Source organism: Panthera uncia (assembly GCF_023721935.1).
Source record: "Panthera uncia isolate 11264 chromosome A1 unlocalized genomic scaffold, Puncia_PCG_1.0 HiC_scaffold_17, whole genome shotgun sequence".
Lineage (NCBI taxonomy): Eukaryota > Metazoa > Chordata > Mammalia > Carnivora > Felidae > Panthera > Panthera uncia.
Genome location: NW_026057577.1, coordinates 20,677,859 through 20,693,607, shown reverse-complemented (window position 1 = coordinate 20,693,607; position 15,749 = coordinate 20,677,859). Strand labels below are relative to the sequence as shown.

Genomic DNA, 15,749 nt, shown 5'->3' with positions numbered 1-15,749 from the left:
TCCCCCCCCCCCCCCCCCCCCCGCCCATCTTCCCCCTGGTAACCATCAGTTTGTTCTCTGTAGTTAAGAGTCTGTTTCTTAGTTTGTCTCTTTTTTATCCCCCTTTGTTCTTTCATCTTTCCACATGAGTGAAATCATATGGTATTTGTCTTTTTTTTTTTTAACATGAAATTTACTGTCCAATTGGTTTCCATACAACACCCAGTGCTCATCCCTACAGGTGCCCTCCTCAATGCCCATCACCCACCCTCCCCTCCCTCCACCCCCCATCAACCCTCAGTTTATTCTGTTTTTAAGAGTCTGTTATGGGGGCGCCTGGGTGGCGCAGTCGGTTAAGCGTCCGACTTCAGCCAGGTCACGATCTCGCGGTCCGTGAGTTCGAGCCCCGAGTCAGGCTCTGGGCTGACGGCTCGGAGCCTGGAGCCTGTTTCCGATTCTGTGTCTCCCTCTCTCTCTGCCCCTCCCCCGTTCATGCTTTGTCTCTCTCTGTCCCAAAAATAAATAAAAAACATTGAAAAAAAAAAAAAAAAGAGTCTGTTATGGTTTGGCTCCCTCCCTAAGTTTTTTTTCCTTCCCCTCCCCCTTGGTCTTCTGTTAAGTTTCTCAGAATCCACATAAGAGTGAAAACATGTGGTATCTGTTTTTCTCTGTATGACTTATTTCACTTAGCATCACAGTCTCCAGTTCCATCCATGTTGCTACAAAAGGCCATATTTTATTCTTTCTCATTGCCAAGTAGTATTCCATTGTGTGTATAAACCACATCTTCTTTATCCATTCATCAGTTGATGGACATTTCGGCTCTTTCCATAATTTGGCTATTGTTGAGAGTGCTGCTATAAACATTGGGGTACAAGTGCCCCTAGGCATCAGTACTCCTGTATCCCTTGGGTAAATTCCTAGCAGTGCTATTGCTGGGTCATAGGGTAGGTCTATTTTTAATGTTTTGAGGAACCTCCACACTGTTTTCCAGAGTGGCTGCACCAGTTTGCATTCCCACCAACAGTGCAAGAGGGTTCCCGTTTCTCCACATCCTCGCCAGCATCTATAGTCTCCTGATTTGTTCATTTTAGCCACTCTGGCTGGCGTGAGGTCGTATCTCAGTGTGGTTTTGATTTGTATTTTCTGGATGAGGAGCGACGTTGAGCATCTTTTCATGTGCCTGTTGGCCATCCGGATGTCTTCTTTAGAGAAGTGTCTATTCATGTTTTCTGCCCATTTCTTCACTGGATTATTTGTTTTTTGGGTGTGGAGTTTGGTGAGTTCTTTTTTTTTTTTTAATTTTTTTATTAACATTTATTTATTTTTTGAGAGTCAGAGAGAGACAGAGCATGAGCAGGGGAGGTACAGAGAGAGGGAGACACAGAATTGGAAGCAGGCTCCAGGCTCTGAGCTGTCAGCACAGAGCCAGATGCGGGGCTTGAACCCACAAACCGTGAGATCACGACCTGAGCCGAAGTCAGTCGCCCAACCGACTGAGCCACCCAGGGGCCCCTTGGTGAGTTCTTTATATCTGACTTATTTCACTCAGATTATACTCTGTAGCTCCACCCATGTCTTTGCAAATGACAAGATTTCATTTTATGACTAAATAATATTCTATTGTGTATATATAGCCTCTATCCATCTATCAATGGACACTTGGGCTGCTTCCATAATTTGGCTCTTGTAAATAATGCTGCTATAAACAGGGGTGCGTGTATTCCTTTGAATTAGTGTTTCTGTATTTTGGGAGAGAATACCTAGTAGTGTGATTCCTGGATTGTAGGCTAGTTGTATTTTTAACTTCTTAAGGAACCTCTTAACGTTTTCCAGAATGGCTGCATCAGTTTGCGTTCCTATAATCAGTGCACAAGGGTTCCTCTTTCTCCCCATCCTTGCCAACATTTGTTCCCTATGTGTTTGATTTTAGCCATTCTGACAGATGTGAGGTGTTTTCTAAAGAACTTTTTAAAGTTTATTTTTGAGAGACAGAGAGAGAGAGAGAGAGAGAGAGAGACAGAATGAGCAGGGGAGGGGCAGAGAGAGAGGGAGAGAGAGAATCCCAAGCTGACAGCACAGAGCTCCATGCGCAGCTCGAACCGTGACATCATGACTTGAGTCGAAATCAAGAGTCGAACATGGTTAATGGACTGAGCCACCCAGGTGCCCTGTGAGGTATTTTCTTATTGTGGTTTTGATCTTTTTCCCTGGTGAGTCATGTTGAGCATCTTTTCATGTGTCTGTTGGCCACCTGTAGGTCTTCTCTGGAGAAACACCTGTTCATGTCTTCTGCCCATTTTTCAACTGGATTATTAGTTTTTTGGGTGTTGAGTTGTAGCAGTCCTGTATACATCTTGGATACGCTTTATCATTTAGGTCATTTGCAAATATCTTTTCCCATTCAATAGGGTGCTTTTTTAGTTTTGATGGTTTGCTTCACTGTGAAAGTTGAACCTTTTAAGGGCTTTTCATATCCATAAAATTTCTCTGTATAGTTGGCTTACTCATTCTTGAATCCCTAGTGGGTTTTCATTGTAAACTATTTTTTTTTTTTAAGATTTTATTTTTGTGTAATCTCTACACCTAACGTGGGGCTCAAAGCCACAACCCTCAGATCCAGAGTCACGTGCTTTACCGACTGAGCCGGCCAGGCACCCCTTGACTATAAACTATGGACCTAGAACTTTTATATGACTGGAATGTCAGACATGAGAACACTGCTGAAAATAACGACTATGGTACTTGGTCTGAGACTGTACTACTTGCCTGACACGGTGATGTGCTGTAGAAACAATCATCACATTGAATCCTCACAGTGACACACGTTTTGTTGGTAGTTTTGGTCACATAAATAAAATGGGGGGAAATGGCCAAAAAGCTTAAGGTCACACAACTCATAAAACGTGGACCCAGACATCAGGCATTATTTTCCTGATTTCATCTTCTTCCCCCCGTATCACTGCAACCCCAGAATGTAAATCCTTTTTGAGTTGTGGACTGAATGCTTGGGAGGCAAGAAGTACCAGTGAGTTGGAAGCAGTAAAGAAGAGGGGAGAAGCAGTTCAAAAAAAAAAAAAACAAACAAAAGCATATTGTCTTATGCTTATGTTACATTATGCTTATGCTTATGTTACAAGAGTTTACGAAGTGACAGAACACAGTGTTATTAGCAGGGCAGTTTAACCAACGAGTTTTTATTAAAAGCAGGGGTGCACCAGGCACAGTTGTACGGGAGGCTAACAAATCCAAATGTTGTAACTAATTCATTTATTAGCTTATCTGATCAAACAAAATACATTTCATAGAAATGATTATAAAACGCATTGCCGATAGAAACAGAGTATCATTTATATTACAGATCTTATGGTACCTAAATAATTATTAATAAAAACCAGCCAACTCATATGGGAAACAGAAGTTAGTAAACCACCAGTTACTTCTTTATTTTCGTCAGCAAGAGGGAGAAGCATGCACTTGTCATGCTCAAATGGGCTTCAGCGTTCACTATGGACATCCTGTTTCAAAAGTAACATAGTTCACCTGTCCATTTAAAAGTTCAGTGTTTTTCATCCAGTATCAAAGCACTATGGTACTTTTTGGTTTAAAGATTAGTTTTGGTTGCAGAGTACGCTTAATTTAGTACTTGAGTCGCATGTGTCACAGTTTCTGGATCTGGGGTGGGTGCTGACCAGTCCAGTTAAGTGTTAGTTGAACAAAACACAACACTCGTGGGATAGTTTAATCTGCTCTGTGATATTCTTGCCAGTACTCTATTGAGAAGATATACAGGTGATTTAAAGCAGAACAGAACAGCAGAAGGGGGGAAAAGAAAAACATGTTGGTGTTGCTTGAGGCGAGTCTGTCTGTTAGAGCTATTTCTTGCTGTTTTGGAGAGTTCTGGCTAATTCTCGTAAGGATTGTATCAAGTTTATTGGCACGTGACCTATTCCTTACTTTGAAGGTTGGTTCAGAGGGGTGTACAGGAGAGAAAAGGGGCAGGGAAAGGACCGAAAAGGCATGGAGTGGAGTGTGTTTGCTGACAGTCAAGTTAACTGTGGAACCACAATCATCCGAGAGGGTGTCCACCAAGGCCCTTCCTGAGACCTCCAGAGATGGGTCTGTTTTCTTGAGGAAGCAGCACTGAAAACTTCCTCAGACAGGGTCCATGTTTATTGCACAGGAACCACAATTATTTCTGTTCCCCCCTTTCCTGAGCTGGAGACCTCCAAGTGCACACATGGCTAGGGATGCCCATCAGCTCGCTCCTCTGGCCAGCAGGGAGCGCTCCACCACAATGACTGGGGGAACGAACACTTTCTTCAAAGGGAAGCACGAGGTATCATGTTGGCCCGAACAATGTGGTCTGTCAGTCACCATTCTCAAGCAGCTTCTGTAGGTTGTTTTGTATCTTAAAATAGTAAGAGAGAAGTTCCTGTTATTAAAGAGAATGGAGGGGCACCTGGGTGGCTCAGTTGGCTAAGCATCTGACTTCGGCTCAGGTCATGATCTCACGGTTCTTGGGTTCAGGCCCCACGTCGGGCTCTGTGCTGACAGCTCAGAGCCTGGAGCCTGCTTCAGACTTCATGTCTCCCTCTCTCTCTCTGCCCCTCCCCCACTCATTCTCTCTCTTTCAAAAATAAACATAAAATAAAACCCAGAATGGAATATATCAAGGGCCTATCTGCCATGGTGTACATAATTCTGAGAGGAATCGATTCTACCTGGAATAAAAAGCTACCCATGGGTTCAATTTAAATCAGGCAAATGCTTTTAAGTGGAATAAAACTCTGTTGATAATCCACTTTGAAGTGAAAAAGTGCTAAAAAAAGAAAGAATGGCACTACAATAAAATGTCAGGAAAGACCAAGACAAGTCTGAAGGAAGAAAAAGAACAAAAGCACAGGACACACCAAGTGTGACCTAAATGCAGAGTGAGTGGGAAACTGATCCTTAAAGAGCCTGTGTATCATGTGGTGTCTGATTCAAATCATCAATGTTTAATACTCCTACCGGATATTACACATTTCCCAGATGACTGAATGCCACAGATGAAGGGTCCATGACATGTCTTTGGATCTTGAGACTACAGTTCAGTGTTGGGCATTAAAAATGTGCTTGGTAGAGGTCTAGTGAGTAAGCGAACTTGGAAGATTTCTGAGCAAGGAATTCTCAACGAGCAACAGTGTGATGGCAGTGGGGAACCCCATGGGACGAAAGAAAGAGGATATGTGTATGTTTTTGTGGAACAGTCTGCGATGTCCTGTAGGCAAAGAGGGAAGGATCTAGAATGCGTGTGCCCCGAACTCGATGTGTGCTCACCTTAACCACACAGAGAAAATTTCACGTATGATGTGGAGACACCATGAAACAAGACCAGCTACACAGACAGGAAGTAGCAGAGGACGGATAAGAACACGGGTCTGTCTCTTCACTGCTCCATCACTAATGCCATCGGCAGCACTAAGAAGGTACGTATTGGTGCACCTGTGTGGCTCCGTCGGTTAAGGATCCAACTCTGGCTCCGGTCATGATCTCACAGCTCGTGAGTTCGAGCCCCACATCGGGCTCTGTGCTGACAGCTCAGAGCTGGAGCCTGCTTCAGATTCTCTGTCTCCCCCTCTCTCTGCCCCTCCCTTTCTCGTGCTCATTCTCTCTCTCTCTCTCTCTCAAAAATAAATATTAAAAAAAAATATATTTATTTCATTACCGATGAAAGGCATTGCCTTCATTCTCTCATTCCTACTCCCTATCTTTCCTACCTACCCCGCAGGACCCAAGATAAACAGAAAAGCAAGAGTGGGAAGGTAGAAAAAGAAATGAAACAAAGGGGTTATGACCAAAATATATAAAACACACCTACAAAGAAACTCAAACCAGGGGGATAGCTGCTATTTCACCGCCAGGCTGTGCTGCATTGCTCTAGCAGAAGCCATGCATGAGACATGGCCACTGGTCTGCCTGTTGTGGACAGGCTCTCCTGTTTCTGTGTCCCTTCTTACAGCATGTGGTGCCCTAGCCAGGCCTGGCACAAGAAGGGGGCAGCGGGATTTGGTGTGCGCTTCTGGTCCAAGAATACCACTGAATGCCAGAGCAAACAAACCAGAGAATTCACACCGTCCCATCCTCTAGGTCAGCATGGAAGCCAAACACTTGTAAGCATTTCATCACAAAACCAAAAAACTACCTCCGCTTCTCAGCAACTAATGTTTTATTGATTTACTCTCGAAAGTTAATTTATTTTGAGAGAGGGTGAGCAGGGGGCAGGCAGAGAGAGAGAGAGAGGGAAACAGAGAATCCCAAGTAGGCTCTGCACTGTCAGCGCACAGCCCGACATGGGGCTTGAACCCATGAACCGTGAGATCATGACCTGAGCCAAAACCAAGGGTCGGACACTTAATGGGTTGAGCCACCCAGGCACCCCTAGGATGAAACATTTCTAGGGAGGAAAAGCAAAAGATAGACCAACAGGGAAAATGAGATTGAGACCTAGGTCTTTGTGGAAGTAAAAAATATTCTTTCACACGTACCGCGCAGTCCCCTGGCTGGGTTTGGCCATTTAGGCTGCTTGCTGCACCCCGGAAGTGTTTTAAGTGTGTCGCCCCTGCTCTGTGGGCATCAACAGTCACCACCGCTACCACCCCAACACAGGAAATAAATGAGTCACCTTTTCTAATTTCATTATGTTAGCTGTAAGCTCTTGGCAGAGGACCTCCACGTTTAATTGGACTTGTGACCCCAGGCCGGATGGTGCTGTCTGTCTGCAAGAACAAAAAGAAAAACGCTGTGGGCAGGCGGGGGTGGCAAGGGAAGAAGTGGAGTGAACACAAATTTATTTGAACAGAAAATTAGGTTACAGTAGTAGACAGTGAGCCTTTAACTTGTGAAGATTACTGCAGGGCCTTTCTGATGTTAAGTCCAGACTGAGTGTTGAGGGGACTGTATCTTAAAAGCTCAGCTGGAAGTCTCTTAAGCTGTTTTTGTTGAGGTGGCTGTGTTGTGCCTTGGCTTCCAGACAAAAATCAGGCAATTCTGCTCAAGCACATGGCTTCTAAGACCTCTTTTGTTAACCTCTAATGTCCTCTCCATCCCCACTACTGCAGAGATTTGCAAGAATTATTGCTCTCCTCAGTCACAGGCATTTTTTTTTTTTTTTTTTTTTTTTTTTACGGGAGGAGGAGCCATTTACACTAGAACTTGCAGAATGTTTAGGAATGTCCTTAATCAAATTGATTGCTTTTGAAGCGTGAGACTTTAGCAATTCTGTTTTTGAGACTTGCCGTGCCAAGGTAACCCCTGTGGTCTTGTAACAGATGGAGTCAGTGTTTACCATTTGAACTGTTTATGGCATGGGCTCTTCTCTTCCCCAGGGTCCACTGGGGTCATCTACCAGCTAAAACTGTAGGAAATTAAGAGATATGTACATTATCCTGGAGATGTATGTACATTATGCTCTAAAGGCGTTTATTGGATTTTTACATTAAGGTTTAGAACAGGGGTCTAGAACTTCTCTGTGTTTCTTGATTGTAATTTATTTTTAGATATTAAGTTTTTAAATTTTTTTTTTTTTCAACGTTTTTTTTAATTTATTTTTGGGACAGAGAGAGACAGAGCATGAACGGGGGGAGGGGCAGAGAGAGAGGGAGACACAGAATCGGAAACAGGCTCCAGGCTCTGAGCCATCAGCCCAGAGCCTGACGCGGGGCTCGAACTCACAGACCGCGAGATCGTGACCTGGCTGAAGTCGGACGCTTAACCGACTGCGCCACCCAGGCGCCCCTAGATATTAAGTTTTTAGATGGCAATGATGGGTCTATTTTACACAGGATCAGTTTTTCACATGGTAAATTTCAGATGGTGATTTACTTGGTAAATTATGATCATGTAAATATTAACAGAGCTATCAGATGTTTTTGTGTTTACTAGTACTAAAATAGTTTTTTTCTTTACCCTTGATCCCTACCATCAAAATCTTATATCTCAAAAAAGGAGGCTGAATTGGAATGTTTCAGTGTTTAGATGAGGGAACTGCGATCCAGAAGACTGACCCATCGACATGAAATTCTAACAGTGTACAGGCTATTAATATACTAGTGAAGCTGGTAAAAGGAATGGATTCTGGTACAACTAAAGAATCCAAGTACAAATAGGGACTTAGCTATCGGGCAGCATGGCTGGAGCACCTTGGAGTAAGAAAGATACGGGGGAAGCTCAGGTCCTGTAAAAGTACTTTATGAACAAATTTTTCCCGTCATGGGTATTCCTGGTCTCATGTCATAAATAATCATTGTGATTTTTCCTGTGATTATTTTTCAGATTGTACTTCTTCCTGAGTTGATTATTTAAATAGTGGAATGAAATATTCCATTCGCCCTTGTTAGTGGCATTTCCCCCTCATCATCACCAAGTTAGTGAAATGATAATAGGACATGAGGTAACACTTTCCTAAAAAAACAAACAAACAAAAAAACAACCTTGTATATGATAGTGAACTAGGAAGTAACACTAGATTTTTGCAGACGAAGTATGTTAACAATTTGAGTAAGGGTATGCACTATTCCAGACTATTCTTTAGGTTCTGCATTACTGGTTTAAATATATATATTTACTTATTTATTCTTTAGGTTCTGCATTACCTGTTTAAATATATATATAACCAGTAATGCAGAACCTAAAGAATATATATATATATATATGTGTGTGTGTGTGTGTATATATATATATATATATATACACACACACACACACACACACACACATGTCCAAAAGAATCTATATGCCAGCGTCTGTGTAAACTACTACTAAGACTTTAGGTAGCTGTTTGAGCACAAAGTTGTTTGTACCCAGAATGGTATAGCATAATAGTCCTCCAGTTATAGACCCAGGCTGGCACCATCAGCATCAGCTGGGAATTGACAGAAATGCAAGTTCTCAGGCTCTCATATCTAGTGCCTCAGAAACTCTGGAGACGGGCCCTGACATCTGTTGTAACAAGCCATCCAGATGATTCTGAAGCACAGTCAAAATAGCCTGACCCAGGTCCTAGGCTGTACCTCACAACCAAGCCCTGGGTGGGCTGGCAAGCCTATCCTCTGTGTAGTCATACAGACTTGCATTGGAATCCTGATTTTACTACAAACTGTAAGACACAGTAGAGTCTCTAGCGCATGGTACAAACTCTGTAAACGAGTGTCTCTACTTCCAGAACTTGGGCTAAAAGTATGCTTTCTAATACAGAGTAGTTTATTTTGCTTTTGTAGGTAATGCATCAAAATCCTTACATGAATGGATGTAAAGGAAAGAGCTCTAGGCCTCAATAGGTTTAATTAGGTCAGGCCTGTCAAAAATGACTGATGGGGATATACCATCTTCATGGTAGTGGCCGCGATGGCTGTGGTTGAGTCACTGACATGCACCTCTTTGTCCATGCCCAGGAGCTACACCCCCCCTTGAGGTGAGGGCTAGGAGACAGTCGCCCAAATCCAGCCTCACGTAGGCTGGCTAGAGGGCATCGCTCCAGAAGATCAAGTTGTGCCCCTGGCAGGCACGCCCCTAGAGGATGAGGTACCCTGGGTCAGTATGGAGAAGAGGCTCCGACCACCTTGGAAGTAGCTGGCCACATGCTTGGAGATAAAGTCCATGGTTCCCGGACCCATGCTGGGAAAGTAAGAGGGCACACTCCCAGGTTGGCCAAAGAGGAGAAAAAGAGGACAGGCCAAGCCAAGCGGTGAATGCAGTATACAACAGGCACTTTGTCAACGTTGTGCCCACCTTTGGCAAGAAGAAGGGCCCCAATGCCAGTTCTTAAGTCCACTGTAGTCCTGGCTTTCCCCAATAAGGCCAGTTAGTCCAGTCAAAAAAACAAAACAAAAAACCCCCAAAAAACATTGTGAAGGAAAATCTTCACAGATGCATTCGGCTAATTACTAGTCACCTGGATCTTCATAGTGGTCAAAAGTTTCGTAACTATAGGAGTTCATATAAAGAATTAACACATGAAAAATGAGCTGAGGTATTGAATTGCTTCTTTCCTATCAATGTCTTCACCCACTGCCATTTTACTAAGGTAAGTTTTGCTGGTATGGGTTAATCAACAGGCCAAGGTCACAAGTGAGTCTTAGGATAATAGAACAAGATAATGTAAAATCAGGCTTGTTTCTTGCCTTATCAACCTAAGAATGGTTCAGCGGCACAGCATTCATTTTGGGGACCCTCCCACCCACGTCTTTGCTTCCCACATACACCTGTCACAAAATGTCGCATACAGAATGTACACTTAATTCGTGTTTGCTAAGGATGGTAAACGCCAAACATTATGCTAGTCTCAAGAGCAAGCAGATGATAGCACCAGAGGGAATTGTCTTACTCATTATGATGAATGTCCACAGTGGAGGTTAGTGACCCCAGCCTCTCCTCCAGAGTATTAATTCTGTATCTCATGTAGAAGGTCGAGATGATTAGTGCACAGACACTGGAAAGGGATCAAAAAGAAATTCTCAATAGGTTAATGAACTGATGTCCATAAAACAATCAACTCAGAGCCAGTGTTGGACATTTGAGGCAAGATATTCTCCAAAATGAACTTGCCCAAGAGACTTGAAAAAGGTCTTTTTTTCCAACAGGCTGATGCTGGTCAGAAAACTTGAGAGCTAGAAAGAGATTTAAAATTCTCCAGCCCAGCTTCCTCAATTGACAAACAATGGCCATCCTACTAGGATCTCTCAAGGCCATGCCCAAGGTGGATTACCAAGCCCATGGTCCTACTCCCAGTGCTGTGGCCCTCACCAGAAGGGCCTGGCAATGAGTGCCTAGTCTTGTTATCTGGTGACTCATAAATTCCCTTCTTTATCTGGAAACCAAACTGGGCACATCCTCCTTGGTTGTCAGGAACAGCCTAGAACTAGGTCAGGCTATTTTCAGAAAAACAACTGATTACAAACTGGAAGCTGAGGGGGAATTTTTAAAAGTCAATGCCTGAGTTTTCGTTGAAGGGGATGATGGTATTTTAAAGCTGTTTTGGCTTCTATCCAGAGGACACGGGATAGATGGGAAAATAAACACTAAAGCCAACGATGCTTCATAATTCACAGAACAATTTTCTAACAAATGGCATCCACTCAGAATTTAGTTCTCTGCTGGATCTGGCACATTTTGGTTTTCCTTCCTCCCTTCTATTTATTGAAATAAGGAGATGAATATGAAAATGTAACCTAAGCCTAAGGGGGGAAAATGTTGGAAGAAGACACAAAAATTGTCAAAGAAAAGCTCTGGATCACATTAGAGACAACTGAGATTTATAAAGGTTCTTGCAACCATGAAATTATTTTTTTTAGAGAGCGGAATCATTTTCTTAAGTCATTCCTAATAAATTCATCTACTTACACGATTGCGTAAAAAATAAGAATGTGGTGGAGAGTCGTACATGTCTGAGGCTTTACTTTGTGTAAGATTCCAATGGTTTCTGACTGACCTGTTGGGAAGAAAAAAAAGGGAACAGTTTTAAAACAACACACCTCCTTCATCCAGCAAAATCCCTATGGGGAAGAGATAGTTGAAAGAGATAATTATTCCTGGGTAACAGAAATAGGAGAAAACATGAAGTAAAGCCTTCCAGGTATCTTTTGAATTTTTTTTTAATTTTTATTTTTTTAAATGCTTACTTTTGAGAGAGAGAGACAGACAGACAGACACGAGCGGGGGAGGGGCAGAGAGAGAGAGTGGGGACAGAGGATCACAATTAGGTTCCATGCTGACAACACAGAGCCGGATGTGGGGCTCACATTCACCAACCGTGAGATCATGACCTGAGCCAGAGTCGAATGCTTAACCGACTGAGCCACCCAGGGGCCCCTTTCCAGGTGTCCTTTTAACCAGTAGTTCTAACTCCTTCCAACTCGTTTCATCCAGTATATACTTACTGAGAGCCTTCTCTGTGTCAAGCACTACACTGGAGTGAATGGCAAACAAAACAGACACCGTCCTTGCCCTCATACCAGTATAATTGGTAACCAGTTAGGAGAATAATTACTAAATAAAAAATAATCCAGTAATCTGAGTTTTACCAGCCATTTTGGAATCATAATCTCCAAGTATTCACAATAACAAAGGGACCTCCATGAAGGCCATTTACCTTTGTATCCTCCATAGTAAGACACAGAACTGGGTACTGTTTGTTGAGTGAATAAATGAATTAATATGCAAAGGAAATAGATGTTCAGTAGGAAGGGGAGGAGGGAATATGAAAGGCAGTCGTAAAGTGAAATATGAGGGCCCTTTAAAAGTTCCAGGTAGATGTCTGTCACTATCCCATTTACCCAAGACATTGACTCCTTACCATGTGTAGGGAGACTCTTGGCTTTTCCTTCAGGCACTCTATTCACATGGGCATCTGCCCGAGTTGGTTTTGTTTCTCCCTTGGAGACATTCAGAACTGTCTGGGATTCTGTCACATGGAAATCTATCAAACCAAAATGGAGCTGGCTGAGTTTTCTTCCCAATGCATTTAAAAAACACAGGAGCAACCACAAAGCAAATCAGTCTCACAACATGTGGAATGGCCAAGAATATAAATTGATCTTCTCACAAGTTGGTTCAGTGGTTAGGTATTGAAATCCAATACTTAAGCAAGTAAGAAAATGATATAAAGACAGTCTGTCCTTAGCCCAGTGACTCATGGGGACCATTCAGCTCTAACAGTGAATAGTATTACTGAGATAAGAAAACATTCTATGTTTTTCTCTTTCAACCACCCTCATATTATGTCGATTTAAGAGATATTTATTGGGGTGCCTGGGTGGCTCAGTTGGCTGAGCGTCCGACTTCAGCTCAGGTAATGCTCTCACACTCTTTGAGTTCGAGCCCCACGTCGGGCTCTGTGCTGACAGCTCAGAGCCTGGAGCCTGCTTCAGATTCTGTGTCTCCCCCTCTCTCTGTCCGTCCCCTGCTCATGCTCTGTTTCTGTCTCAAAAATAAATTAAAAAAAAAACAAAAACAAAAAAAATTAAAAAAAGAGACATTTATTGTGTATAAAGAGAAATGGATTTTTACCATGTAGACCATTCTTTTCCCCTAAAACTTTCGGACTACCCTTTCTCCAAAGTCCCTTGTCAATTTTTTTTTTTTTTCTAAAAGTTTACTTATTTTTGAGAGGAAGGGCAGAGGGAAAGAATCCGAAGCAGGCTCCGCCCTGATAGCTCAGAGCCTGACGTAGGGCTCAAACCCACGAACCGTGAGATCATGACCTGGGCCTAAATCAAGAGTTGGTCACTTAACTGACTGAGCCACCCAGGCACACCTTTCTCCATTGTTAATTAGTCCCTTCTTAATTGGTGATTAATTGACAAGGTGTTGATTTCTGTTGGTTTTGTCTTTGTTTTTAAGGGGTGACATGAGGATGTTTTGTGGAGCATGACATTTTAGAAATTTCTCGGACCTCGAGAGTTCTCGGATTCAGGAGTCTGGGAACCAGAACTGCTGTATCCTTCCATGTCTTGCCTTCTTTGTCGAACTACTCCATCCAGATCTGAGAATTCATCGTTGAAATCCTGAAGGGAAACAAGGCAGTGTACAAAATCCAATTCCCCTCATTACACAGGTAGGCCTCTGGAACCCCCAAGCCTTTCCACTTAGGCCTAACCTATAAAATACTTAAAAGAAGGGAAGATTACCCTATACCACTGGGATTTCCCCCAACAGGGCAGAGGATCTGGTTACTGAAACACATTTTTTCTGGGGAGTTAGAATCCTGTCAACAGTGGCCAACTTGTTTCAAACAACAAATGTCTAGGGGGAAAAAAAAAAGAGCTGAACTAATGATTGAAAAGCTTCCAGGATAAAACTGGAGAAGTCTCTTTAGCATGTTGTAATGAGAAAAAGTGATTGACATGGACATATATACGAGAAAAAATAAGATGTCAAGTTTTCTAAAATACATGTGTTAAATGCAAAGGTACTCGTTAAAACACAGTTTAAAAAAGGTATGGAAAACAAAATGGAAAAGGGCTTTAACAAGTTACACACTGAAAGGAAAGGTTTGGCTATTTTTCTTCCCTCTCTGACTCCCTTAAAACCCAGTCAGTGCTATTACTGTTGAATTCCAGAGGAATGATGGAGGGGTAAGGAGTAGGGAAAAAGCAGGGATGTTTTAGTTTGTATTTCATTTTCCCCCACAAGTGCTTCAGAACTGGAGTCACAACAGGTGTCACTAAAATGTCCTGGGGAAGGTCCTGTTAGGCTGAGCTTTTCACGATTTAGGTTGCTGCCAAACGAAGAGACTTATCTGGTAAGCAAATGACCACGCTTTCAGCTGATACTAGCTATCTTTTGATCGTTTCAATAACTCATTTCCATTTCAGGCACGAATTTCTAGGAGACAGAAAGTTGAAAAATTCAAGTCTCTTGGGTGTAACAATTAGTAATTGAATGCCTATCATCTATCAGACAGTAGGCTCAGCTCCTTGCATAGACGACTGCACTTGATCTGCACAGCCACATTGTGAGGTTGGCATTTTACTGGATGAAGAAACTGAGCCACAGCAGTTCAAGAGCTTGTCTGATGGCATAACTCAGCTGGGTGGAGCCCAGATTTGAAACCAACTTTGTTGGTTCCAAATCATATTGTGTTTCATTTTCTTTTGTCTTGCTCTCCCCTACTTTCTTTCAAGGTGTGTTTTTTTTTTTTTAAACTGAGATACAATTCATGTAATATAAAAGACATCATTGAAAGCATACAATTTAGTGGTGTTTAGCACAATCACAATGTCATGCCGCCATCACCTCTGTCTTATTTCAGAACATTTCCATCACCCCCAAAGTGAAACCCTTTACCTATTAGCAGTCACCCTAATTTCTCTGTCTTCCCCCATCCCTTGGCAACCACTAATCCACTTTCTCTACCTATCAATTTGTCATGTAAATGGAACCATCTAGTATGTGGCCTTTTGTGTCTGGCTTCTTTGACTTAGCATCATGTTTTCGAAGTTCCTCCATGTCGTATCTATAGTTCTCCTTCCTTTTCAGGGTCAAATAATATTCTCTTGTATGGACATATGACATTTGACTTATGCATTCAGAAGATGATGGACATCAGGATTGTTTCTATTTTTTGGCTATTATGAACAAAGCAGCTGTGAACATTGTTATACAACTTTTTATGTGGACAGGTTTGCAATCCCTGGACTTTTTCACAGCTCTTAAAAAAAAGATTCGTAGATGTTAAAACCATGGGCTCATACCATTACACCAAAGGTATTTCAACATGTAACATTGCTTTGTTTGGGAATAATGACTTGAATAAATATGGCTAGAACTCGCTTGAGCCAACATGATGCCACCATAGGTAGAAAACGTGTACAAATGGGGGAGAGCTACTTTCCACTGGAGATTTACTGTACTGTCAACGGAATCTGAAGGAATCAAAAAATCTCGGGCACTATAGAGTGCTTCTTTTATAATTATTTCTGGATGTTCCTCATCTTTTCTACTAAGCTAGAAAGTCTTGGAAGGCAAGAACTAGTTTTGGGTTTTCTTGGTGTCCTTATAGCCTTACACTAGCACAGTGCCTTGAACAGAGAAGACAATCAGTGATTTGTGGGGATGGACCATGCCCCTCCCCCAACTATTGGTGAATCCCTCTAAAACAACACTGACAAGCAAACGGAGCAAGATTTTAGGATCACCTCCACGGACCACCCACTCGCCCAGACAGCCACTGTCCTGTGTCTTTAAAAAAATTTTTTTTATACTTTATTTTAGAGAGAGAGAGACAGAGC

General features: G+C 42.4%; 1 protein-coding gene and 1 pseudogene across 2 annotated transcripts in view; one reads left to right on the top strand and one right to left on the bottom strand.

Annotated features, from left to right (window-relative positions):
- Positions 1 to 3,349: 3,349 nt before the first annotated feature.
- The window catches only part of GRAMD2B (GRAM domain containing 2B), a 124,501-nt gene continuing 112,101 nt past the window's right edge, over positions 3,350 to 15,749 (bottom strand). For both annotated transcript variants that reach the window (XM_049648442.1, XM_049648443.1), the window contains exons 9-14: positions 13,412 to 13,523; positions 12,314 to 12,436; positions 11,362 to 11,449; positions 10,346 to 10,450; positions 6,647 to 6,740; positions 3,350 to 4,390 (exon numbers count right to left, since the gene is read on the bottom strand). In XM_049648442.1, coding sequence (XP_049504399.1) covers positions 4,349 to 4,390; positions 6,647 to 6,740; positions 10,346 to 10,450; positions 11,362 to 11,449; positions 12,314 to 12,436; positions 13,412 to 13,523 — 564 coding nt within the window. In that variant the 3' untranslated portion in view covers positions 3,350 to 4,348. The remainder of the gene's footprint in view (positions 4,391 to 6,646; positions 6,741 to 10,345; positions 10,451 to 11,361; positions 11,450 to 12,313; positions 12,437 to 13,411; positions 13,524 to 15,749) is intronic.
- On the top strand, positions 9,390 to 9,824 carry LOC125934852 (FAU ubiquitin-like and ribosomal protein S30; annotated as a pseudogene).